Source organism: Numenius arquata, chromosome 1 (genome assembly GCF_964106895.1).
Source record: "Numenius arquata chromosome 1, bNumArq3.hap1.1, whole genome shotgun sequence".
In the NCBI taxonomy this organism is placed as follows: domain Eukaryota; kingdom Metazoa; phylum Chordata; class Aves; order Charadriiformes; family Scolopacidae; genus Numenius; species Numenius arquata.
This window is the reverse complement of record NC_133576.1, coordinates 96,785,346-96,797,024: the sequence shown is the minus strand read 5'-3', so window position 1 is coordinate 96,797,024 and position 11,679 is coordinate 96,785,346. Positions and strand designations below refer to the sequence as shown.

General features: G+C 38.3%; 1 protein-coding gene across 1 annotated transcript; it reads right to left on the bottom strand.

Annotated features, from left to right (window-relative positions):
- Nucleotides 1-669: 669 nt before the first annotated feature.
- Nucleotides 670-11,581, bottom strand: MZT1 (mitotic spindle organizing protein 1). The gene is made up of 3 exons (XM_074152044.1): nt 11,474-11,581; nt 7,116-7,261; nt 670-5,590 (listed from the first exon to the last, which is right to left on the bottom strand). The coding sequence occupies exons 1-3, from the start codon at nt 11,520-11,522 to the stop codon at nt 5,567-5,569; spliced, it is 219 nt and encodes a 72-aa protein (XP_074008145.1). The 5' UTR covers nt 11,523-11,581; the 3' UTR covers nt 670-5,566.
- Between the last annotated feature and the right edge of the window lie 98 nt (nt 11,582-11,679).

Genomic DNA, 11,679 nt, shown 5'->3' with positions numbered 1-11,679 from the left:
CACGTCTTTTAGAAGTATCCTTAATTCCATTTTAAGAACATCAAGCAGTAGCCCATTTGCCATTTCCCTAGAATGCTGTGTCAAAGTTTACTTACCTTCACTCCTGGGAAGTTGCGCCTTTTTCTTAAGGTATGATTTGTCTAATACCAGATACTAGATCTCATATGCTTTCTCTCAGCTTAAAAAGATGTAGCCACGAGACTTCCCGCTCTGTTCAAGAGCATACCCATGGTCATCGTGTCTCTTCCCAACTTCTCTTGGAGAACCTGCATGTTCCTGAGTTCTTTCCAACCTCATCAGGCTTGTTCTCTAGTCCTGGAACAGTTTTATGGCTTTCATTTGAATTATCCTTGTCTCTCTACAACTTTCTAAAAGTATAAACATCGGGCCTGGAAGCAGTAATCAGACAGCACTATGGTTTTACTTTGCTATCTCTAAGTCATTAACCTGTTTTCTGTATCTAACAGGAACTCTTCCTACAACTTCATAAAACCCTCACTGTGAAGTAGCTGTTTATGATGCTTCAAAAATCCTTCTCAATTTACCATTTTTCAAGAACTGAGATTTTGTTTTTTAACATTTTTACAGTTTTTTTTTCTGTTTTCCAAATCTCACTCCTAAGGTAACAAGACAGCAAAACAGGTAACAACACGGTTAATTTCTGTTTTTACTGAACGATACCAATGGTGTGTTTCAAGTGAAAATTGTCCTGCATCAATTGAAGTATACTACATCAACATCTCACATGTAAACCCATAAATATTAAAAAAAAATTAGCCCACTAACACTTCCACCAAAAAATGTTCAAATGGAATTCACTACATTTTTTTTGTCTTTCATTCTTTGCTGATAAAATCTCAAGTTCACCTGGTTCACTGTTTGCTAGGGCTGATGCTAGGTGACCGATCTTCAATTCTGTTATCACCCTTGCTCTTTTAAAGTTCGAAATTACTTTGGCACACCCTTCATCCTTTGGAATTCTGTTTTCCAAACTTTTAATTAAAAGTACTATTTGTGGTTCAAAGATTTGAATCTCCACTACTAAAGGCATGCCTAACTCCCTCGCTCAGGTCACGCACAGTAATGTAAAGGCCACTGTTCGGCGTTGGCTCTCTTTAAAGTAGGTTGTCTACAGCCACGCTACAGAGCACTTTGTCATGGGTCACTGCTGATTCTTAGGTTATTGTCAATTTATGTACTTTTTCTTTTAATTTAAAGTATATTCAAATAATGAAGGCTTTCAGGTTTCTATAGCATGAAAAAGCAGACAGGCGTATTTGAAGGTGAAAAGTGTTAGTGAAGAATGGAAGGACCCAACTTGATGCAGCTGGCTGGAGTAAAGTGTGCCCACAACAGCGTTCAAGTCCGTCTCAGAAGGAACTAGTTGATTGACTCAAAAAATAAGCCTAGGATTGAACCAGTATTTTCTCAGCTGGAGACCAGCAGGTGAGAGAGACCATTAGCCGACAAATACTGGAACAGGTTGGCCAAAGAAGTTGTGGACGTCCCATCCCTTGAGGCGTTCAAGGCCAGGCTGGATGGGGCTTTGAGCAACTTGGTCTGGTGGGAGGTGTCCCTGCCCCATGGCAGGGGGGATGGAACTCGATGGTCTTTAGGGTCCCTTCCAACCCAAACCATTCTATGATTCTATTAAATAGATATGTACTTCTCATAGATATAGAGCTATTCGGTCAAGTGTCTTGGCGCGATCATAAACCAGGTATTTTTTTTTAATTTTTTGTTAACAGCTTTGCTTGTTCAACGCAATTGCCTAAGAAACAAAAACTCCCCAATATTAAGATAGAGTCTTCAGGACCATATGATTTGTCTTTTTGTTCTAGTACTCTACAATCTCCTGTAGAGTCATTTTCTTACTTAAGTTTGTATTTCTAAAATGTAATTATATAATTAGAACTGTCCGGGAACCTGAAAGTTACTTAGAACGCCATGCTCTCTGCAGGACTGGATTCATGACTGTGCTTGAGCTCTCACAGCTATGCTATGTGTGACGCTAAAGACACTCAGTGTAAGAACGAGAAATTTTAAGTGGTTGGCAGGACTGCATTTTATTCACAATCACTCAAAAGGAATGGGAATAAACAGTCAGCTCCTGCCATAGGTCACCACTGACACTGCAGTCTTTGGTAGGCCATGTGCTGCTTGATGTATTCATAATTAACCTCAAAAAAAGGGACAGAGCAACAAAATTCGCCAATGATAAAGTTAGTGCAGTAAGTTAGGGTAGTAAGACTACTGGCAAACTGTAGAACTGCAGAAAGACATGTAAGACTGATTAGGAAATAAAGCGGCAGACGCAATTCAGCATAGATATATAAAAAAATTATACACGTGGAGATAAACAACCATAGTTTCACACATGAAACAATAGCCTCTGAGCTTACCGTTACCACTCAAGAGTGAGAACCTGTAGTTAGGATAGATAATGCCATGAAAACAGCTAAGTGCTCAGTTCAAATTAAAAAAAGCAAGTCAAGTATTAGGAATTACTAGGAAAGGAATAAAGAACGAGAAAGTAAACAAACAAGCCACCGCTTAACTACACAGCTAATGCTGCGTGCAGTTTTGGTTCCAGAAAATAACAAGACCCAGAAAAGTTTCAAAGGACAATACAGAAGCTATTCTATGCCTTTAGGCAGCCAAGGAATATGTTAGCTAACACATTTCAGTTTAGAAAAGAGGAAATTTAAAGGAGAATATGTTATACATCTGCAGAATCATGACTGACACAAGCATGATCGGTAAAGGCTTACCACACAGGGAACATTAAATTAAGCCAGTAAAAATCAGGTTTAACACAAACAAGAAGTGGCAATTCTTTATGCAACAAGCATCGATTGATAAAAGCTGTTGTTATTCAGGAAGCGTATATAGTCCAAGGGAAACTGGACAAGTACTGGAAAAAGTAGCATTGGGGATTACTAAATAGACAAACCATATGATGTCCAGGAAAGCCTGGAATAGAAGACACTTAGAAGCTGGGAGAACACAGAAGGAAAAGAACAAAATGTGCTTGCATTGTTCTTATCCTTCCTCAGGCATCTGCCTTTGAGTACAAAAGAGGCTATTGTGTTAGAAAAACCTGTGGTCAGGACCTGTAAAGCTATTCCTATGTTTATCTTTTCAAGAGCATGTAAGTAAGGAGCTGAGGGGAAAAGCACATGCTGTTTTCTTGGCTTCTTACAGTTAAAGGTAGCAGAAGATGGCACATTAGAAGTGCTGCCAAGGCCTCTCAGCCATCAAAGCCAAGTCTGAGCACTCATGTTCACATTGCAGGGACGCTACTAAAGTGATAGATTTTTATTTTACAGCCATAAACATTTCCAGTATGAAACTTCCTACTAGAGGGATTTTCTTTTTTCTTACCAGGAGGAAGAAAAAACAACTTATTTCTTGGATTTCTTCTGGATCATACCCCAAATCAAAAGAAATCAGGAGTTCTGTTACACCAATTCCTAAGCACATTTGTTCCATCCAGTATTTTGAAAGAAACTTTGCCAAGTACGCTGAGGAAAAGCATATAGATTTTCTAGGCAACCATGGATCTGCCAGTTTTAAGAAATGTCTCTTCCCTGCTTTCAGCTCAAACATGCTAAATATTCAACCTTATGAGGTTTGCATTTCATTTTGTAAGTATGAACTATTAAGTATAATGAATGTTACCATTTAGTTCCATGTAATAATGAAAATGATGCATTTGTAGTTCAACATCCGTCAAATCAGGTTTTTGAATGTCAAAAACATGACCTGCTTCTATAATTCTGTATGACAAATGTGTAAGTGCATAAAACCAGCAAGTTTATTGATGGTAAAATGTTAGGTGCAACTTATCGGACAGATCGAGAATTATATACAAATTGTTCTCATATTGCATTTGCAAGCATTTCAAGGACATAAAACACAGATTTAAATGTGTCTCCTGAAAACAGCAAGAATGCTCCCCAGTCTTTTCTCATTTTTGACATGTAGCACTGAGTCTAGATAAAATTAAGTAAAAGAGCTAATTGCTAATTTGGGTTGATCTGACCTGGTCTTTTCATGATGTTTTACTGATTTTTCAGATTTCCTAGGATAAATTTCATTGTTGATGTCTTTTCATACTGGGGATCTCAATATTTTCAAAAAACATTACATCCAGTATTCAAAAGTTATAAATCTGAAGTTACAACACAAATTCACAAATAATTTTAAGGGTTCAGGAGCGAGCAAAATGATATCACTTCGAAGTCCCCCAACTTACTGGTTGTTTATTCTGGTTATCCAGAAGGTTTCACAGCATCCTCCTGGAATGTTTTTTTGGCCAGGCTAACTGGAAAAACTGGTAAGTGATTCAGTGTAATATAAATATTTTTCTATTCTCTCTACCAGCAATATGAAGTATTTAGCCTCCTTGATCATTTTTGCAGAGCTATGACCTACTGTACATGCAATGTAAACCCTTAAAGTAGAAAGAACCTTTTTCCTCTGCCCAAATATAACATTTGGCTTAACTAGGATTCCAGGTTCATTTCCAAATGTGCTTCATCCTATTAACTCTGGAGGTTATTTTAGGTCCCATTAGCACTACACCTTGAAACCATGCTAACAAAAAAAATCAGAAAAAGCTTAAACAGCAGCAGATGAAGAATACACAAGAAACCATTTTCTTATGAAGCAGAATTCCTGGATGCAAGGATATTTACTGGAAAGTAACATGATAAACGGTTTACTGTATATACGGTAAACTCTTGTTTTGGCATCAGTGAAGATTCCTAGTGCTGAATGAGAAGACAGTCCTATACCAAATGACTGTTTCACACTCATTGATTCCCATCAACCAAATCTGATGCTTCTCATATATGCTTTGACTAGGCAGTAAGAATATAGCCTTAATATTTTTAGGTCTAGTAGTCAGAACAAATGTAAAAAAATGTAGCATCTGAATTAAGTAAAATATTCCATGTAATCTAGAATTTAAATTTACATACATTTCTGCATGGATAACCGAACTTCCTTTGTTATCCAAGTTAAAAAACACCTTTTCCAGCAATTTGAATCAAAAAGACAATTAATTACCTACATCATCAAAAGTGCTTTATTTCTTACTTTCAGATTGAGACTGAAGTCACTACCCTTACTCTAATTAAAATAAAGTCAGGCTGGGCTTCATTCATATCTGGTCCACAACGCAAAACTAAAATTGTACATGTACTTTTTCATCAACACAAAAGATAAAAAACAGGATATATTAGCACTTCTAAAGGATGCATTAACAAGCTATACTCATGGTAACAGTATTTGTTGCTACACACTATTAAGTTCAGCAAGTGTGCAGCATCTGACACGGTTTAAAAAATACTGGATGCCAAAGAAGAACAATATTCACACATAGTTCACAAAAACAACGAGCTTATTGGTGAACTTATTTAAAAACTTTTCAAAGCTATTCTAGACATGATCTAGAAATATTCTGAAACCTTTGCACACACTTTTTCTGAATAGTGGCAATCTTAAAAGCCTCTGTTAACTTTAACTTGGCATTCTTCTCACACAGAAGTCTTCTCCCACGTCAGCCTGTCATATTTTCAGCAGCCTAGAAACAAAAAACATAATATATTGCAAGTTGCTAGAAGTAGATGCCATATAGGTTAAATTGAATCTTTCTTGTAACTATTTTAATTTACCTAATTACCTGTTTTAATTTACTTAAAAGTCTAAAAATAAGCTATTTATGAAAATTATATGACGCGTAGTGTTGTTCTCTAATACTTCCATTTTCAAAAAAATAGTAGTCAGCTGCCATGAGCCATTAGTAACATAGCCATTTCTATGTGCTTGTGTTAAATTGTATATCCTGTATCCGAGTAGCTTGTATGCTGTATATTTTACCCTAACGCTTTCAAGAACTGCTCAAATGAATCATTTTTTTCATTTGAGGTTTACTACTTTGTACAGTTTATAGTAATTATTACCCCCACTCATACAGATAGGTTATTGACCAAAACTTAGAAGAGTGACACTAATCATAACTGCATAAATCATACTGAAAATTATTTGATCACAGTCATCACCAAGCATTTTTATTACTGAATAACTGAACCCAGACTACAAGGTACAGATGATGGAGACTGACACTGGTAAATTTTAAGCCACTTATGGGACAAATTAGCAAGAGATAGCAATGGGAATGATAAACCAGTAAAAGCAAAGGAAGAAGTAAACCAGCCTTCAATTACTTATATACACATAGTTAAATATATGTGTATGCACACATTTAAGCATGTACACAAACATAAAATATGCATGAGTATAAAAAAAGTTAAGTTAAAATTGAACTTAAAAGTTTGAAAAAAGGTGAAAAATAGCCCTGACTAGCATCCTTCTAGTCAAAAATCTGCAAGTCAAATTTTCTAAGAAGCAGCATGCAGTCTTCCAGACAGATATAGGCAGGCTAGATATAGGCTTCCCCTCCACCTCCCCAGAAATAAACAGATATAAGATACAGTGGAAAAGAAATCATAATATTTAGGCAGACAGTAAAGAATAAAAATCCTTCAAAAGTCAAGTGAGTATTTGTTTTAAACCATAGTTGCCTTCTCTACTAGCTAATCAGGTAAATGCTAAATTATGAAAAGCCCTCTATATATACACACCATGAAATCTTGTTTGTCTTTGGGGAGAGTGGTAAAAGCAGTATGTGAAGATTACATTAACAAGCTGCATTTACCTGTTTACAAGTACTGCTGCATGCTATCAGGTCTGAGCTTGTAGAAACAAGGTGATGCTGGTTAAAGGAGAAAGTAGCAATCTATTTGTGATATGATGCAGATAAGGGAGCAAATGGCGGCTACAAATGCCCAGAATAAAAATATGTGGATTTTAGTTTTTTCCTTCAAAAGAGTTAATCTAATTATTTCTGAAAACATTTTATTCCTACCATTTCTTGCTCCGTGTTACATTCAGTTGCATTCATTGTCTTTTTTATGGAACAGTCAATGTCCCTGATTTAAAAGTGAGTCATATCTTAAAGTACAATTTAGAAATTGAAGTATAACAAGTTGGACATAGATCTGACTCTTAAAAACAAATGTATATGCTTTTTAAAGAAAAAACTTTACCTTCAGAGCTTCTGTAGCCTTACGTAGTTCTTTAATAACAGATGATAACGCTTCTGGATTTATCCCCTGTTCACAAAGCCGCACACAAATAGACAACGTCTCCATATCCAAGCCAGTGTTTAATATTCTTGAAATCTCAAACAGAACTGCAATAGAAAAAATGAAAGCACTTTAGACCCTATAGACTATGAAATTTCAATGATCAAAAATGTTATTCATCAACATTTAATTTCTACAGTAGAGCCTGTGAACACTGCAGTTGTGGAAAGCTCCTGCAGTCTGAACTTCAACAACAGCATTCATGTTCAGCTTCCCAGCATAAGCTAGAAGCCACAGCTTCAAACATAAATACCATGCTTTTCTGGTTCAGCAAACTTTGTACTGGATAATGGGTTTTGAAAAAAAAAAAAGTGAAGAATTCAATAACTAACATGCTTGCCAATTATGTAAAAGGTATGCTGTAAGAATAACGTGCTTCTGAACTCCAGATACTGACAAAGTCTTACTAAAATGGACCAGAAGCACATTCTTAAAGCTTTTACAGAGAATGTCAGGAGTTTTATAGTCACCTCCTTCCACAGCTAAATCTGGCTTTAGAACCAACATTAACACTGGTTTAAGGATAAGCAATACTATTTGAGTTTTATATGACCTGAAGGAAGAGCAGCACAACATGTTAGTATGAAACCTTCTGGAGAAGAAGATTCCAGTCAACTTTGTGCAGAAACAAAGATCACCCTCTCACCTTCCAAACCTTCCCTGGAAGGCCTCTCCTGTTTTTTAGGTGTTGTGTTTTTTTTTTTTTTTTTTCTTCATCTCATAAACAGTCTGTTATATATGTAACAGAACAACTTACTGAGATTTTATTTCTCATTGCTACAGTAAACTCCATCCTGAGGCTAAGCCCCTAGCAACACAGGTTGATTTTGTACAGATGTTATTCACACTGTTTCTGTAATCAAACCTCCATCAAGCTACAAGAAAGTGAACGTGTTTCTCACCATGTAAAAGCAGCGTGGCAAGTGACTGCTGTCCACTTGACAGCTATGAAAATATTCTACTTTGGTATACCAAAGACATACTGCAGCACACCCTAGAGACAGCGCTTACCCAGGCCAAGACATTAAAGGCCTAATGTATTCAGGGCTAGGAAAAGAACCTCTAGGTGTGATAATACTCTTGAAAGTATGCACGTTGTTTGGATTAAGAATAAGCACAAGTTTAAGACCTGAAAGCAGTTTGTCAGACCAAAGCCCTAGCTACAAGCCAAAAGGAGTTTTTCCTTCTCCACAACAAGGCTTTCTGCTCCCACTGGCTTGAAAGCAAACTCTTCCAAACGCATTACACATGCACACCCTACCCACATGAAAGCATCTCCAACAGCCAGATAAAGCAACAACAAATTGACATATTTGCAATAAAATGCCATTGAATATGAAGAGCTACAGAACTAAGACTGACAACCTCCCAGAAATAAGTAATTCTTACTTTCTTTAACCATTTACAGTTTATCATAGAATTTACTAACCATGTTATGTACTTGAAGGCAGAGCAGTAAATCTAATTAAAGAGAAGTTCCAATCTCCTATGTCAGCAAGAGTTGTGCTCACTAGTTTCTAATAGAAAATGCCTTTAGGTGTTGAAGCAGCATCTTTGGCGGAGAAATGTAGCAGCTTCTCCAGAAAAAAAATCGGAGCTCTTAACAACAATTCTGCAGAGAAAAGCTGCTAAATATTTATATCTCACATTCTAGATGAAAATTTTACTTGTCTAAGCTACTAAAGATATTAAAGAACAACTTTTTTAATACCAAGCCATTTACTTCCATTAGGTGCTTATTTTTTTTGCAGTAAGTTAAGATGCAACACAGATTTCAAGTTCTATTTCAACAGGTCTCAAAAAATTATCCTACAAATATTTTTTCTACTCATTATGATGGGCCCTCATCAAAAAAACCCTAATTACATGGACATAGCTATCATAGTGCTTGACTTTTTCAGTTACGTCACCAAAGCTTTTTAAATAAATATTCTTATAATGGAGATTTCAAAAGATTAATGCTATTTTGAACACTGAAAGAGCCCAAAACAATTTATTGAGTACAGTAAAAGTTCAAACACAAGGGTATTTTTAAGACTCTTTAAGTAAATTTTTAAAGATCAACTGTATTTTTAAGTTAATGGAAAATTGCTTTCTTATAAAAACACCTGACCCCAGGAAGAGATTAAATTATGGATGTCCACCATAAAGAAAATATACACATTGTTACACAGGAAGCCTCGGCTCCTGAATCTGAAGGCTAGTACACTTTCCATAGCCTAGTTCTCAAAAGCCTTACTTTGTCTTTAATTCTGTACATACATCATCCCTCCCATCTAGAACACTCCAGCAGAAGTGGAGAGAGGGTAGGTACCAAGCACAATTACAAGAACTTAGTATCACTGTCCTTCCCACACAAATCTCTCTGCGGCTACACAGAATGTTCTTATCCTCTTGAAGCATCAGAGCAGCCACACTAATCCTGCTAGTCCTGCCTTGCCTCCAGCAACAGGTCAGAGTGGGTAGATCAGTGGCTGAAACACTAATTTTTACACCAGTTCAACTCATGAAGGTCTTCGCTAAGGAATCCTTATGTAAGAGTAGCCATAACTATAATACAAGAGAAAACTGTGAGAAAAGAATAAACCCAAAGCAATATCCCCCTGAACACTCTCCATAGCACCTAGTCCCTCATTAGGGCATTTCCAGAGAAAGTCTTCATGTTTAACAACCCTCAGGGGATTTCCTGGCAGCGTTCCACTCTGCCTGAAATCCCTATCAGTTTTTGGCATAACCGTACTGTGGAATTCCAGAGTATCACACTACACATTGCTCAGAAACACCTCCTGAACCTGCCAGCTTTGATTTCTCATATATTCATATCCTCAGATTCAGGCTGGGAGATCTCTACTCACCCTGCTTACATTTCTCATGGCTTATAAATGTCTGAAATATTTTCCACTACTCCCAGTGCCACTTCTCTCACATTGCCTACCCCAAAAAAGAGCACAATTTTTTTTGTATCAGAAACTATTCTAATTCTGTAACACTGACAGTCCTTCTCAAAACTTTTTCGCTGTGGGTTTTTTTTTTTATTAGTAATTTACTTTGGTTTTCTGACATGAGCTGTCCACAGGAACAACATATTGGGGTTAAGATCAGTTGAGGTGCTGCCAGTTACAGTACCACAGGGTTGTCCTCCCTGTCCCTTCCACACACCTCCTTCCCCCCAGTTTAAATCCAAGATGCACAGGGCCAGGTAACATTAACTTGTATTAACTATTTCGAATAATAAGAATAGCAAGTGTATATATTTATAGACATTAAAAAACAATGTTATTCGAAATTAAATCATAGAAACATCTAGGCTGCAAGAGACCTTTCAGATCATTAAGTCCAACCATCAGCCTAACACTGACAAAACCAGAACTAAACCATGTCCCTAAGCACTATGTCTCTCCATCTTTTAAATAATGCCAGGGATGGTGATTCTACCACTCCCCTGGACAGCCTGTTCCAATGCTTGATAACCCTTTCGGTGTAGAAATTTTTCCTAATATCCAATCTAAGCCTTCCCTGGTGCAATTTGAAACCATTTCCTTTTGTCCTGTTGCTTGTTACTTGGGAGAAGAGACTGACCCCCACCTCGCTACAACCTTCTTTCAGGTAGTTGTAGAGAGTGAGAAGGTCTCCCCTCAGCCTCCTTTTCTCCAGTTCCCTCAACCACTCCTCATAAGACTTGTTCTCCAGACCCCTCACCAGCTTCGTTGCCACTCTCTGGACATGCTCCAGCACCTCAGTGTCTCTCTTGTAGTGAAGGGCCCAAAACCAAACACAATATCCGAGGTGGAGCCTCACCAGTGCCGAGGACAAGGGGATGATCACTTCTCTAGTCCTGCTAGCCACACTATTCCTGATACAGGCCAGGATGCTGTTGGTTTTCTTGGCCACCTGGGCACACTGCTTGCTCATATTCAGCCAACATATTTAAAAGCTAATTAGAAAGCCAGGAAGAATCACACGAGGTCCAAAGAAACTAGCACTACACGGATATTTGAAGTGTTTCAGACATTACACGTAATGTGAAGCAAAAAGAAACCGCTTCGGCACTAAATCCTTAAGCAACTGCAAACCGTAATCATCTTCACAGGACGTGTTAATTAAGAGCCAGCTCACGGCCCCCCAAACCGCGGAGAGGGGCGAGGGCAAGACCCGCTCGGAGAGGCCAGAAGCCGGCCCGGAGGCCGCCGGCGCGGCGGCAGCAGGGCCCATTTACCGCCCCCCACACGCAGCGACCCCCCTACATCTCCGCCACCCACCGTCCATGGTCTCCCGCACCGCGTTGAGGCTGGCGGCGTTGCTCGCCATGGCTACCCCGCGCCGCCCTCACCTCCCACCCGGAAGCGGAACAAGTCCCCCTCCCCTCCGCTCCCCTCGCACTAACGTCGTTCAAATACTCCCGCCCCGCGTGACGCCCCAAACGGAAGCCGCTCGCCTAACGGCCGGAAGGAAAGGGGCGGGCCTT

Bases quoted from the DNA above. Each gene is read 5' to 3' on its own strand.
- MZT1 (XM_074152044.1), bottom strand. From the start codon at position 11,522: ATGGCGAGCAACGCCGCCAGCCTCAACGCGGTGCGGGAGACCATGGAC. The intron at 7,262-11,473 runs GTGGGTGGCGGA...TTTCTATTGCAG, and splicing joins GGTGCGGGAGACCATGGACG to TTCTGTTTGAGATTTCAAGA. The intron at 5,591-7,115 runs GTAAAGTTTTTT...TTTTGTTTCTAG, and splicing joins AGGCTACAGAAGCTCTGAAG to GCTGCTGAAAATATGACAGG.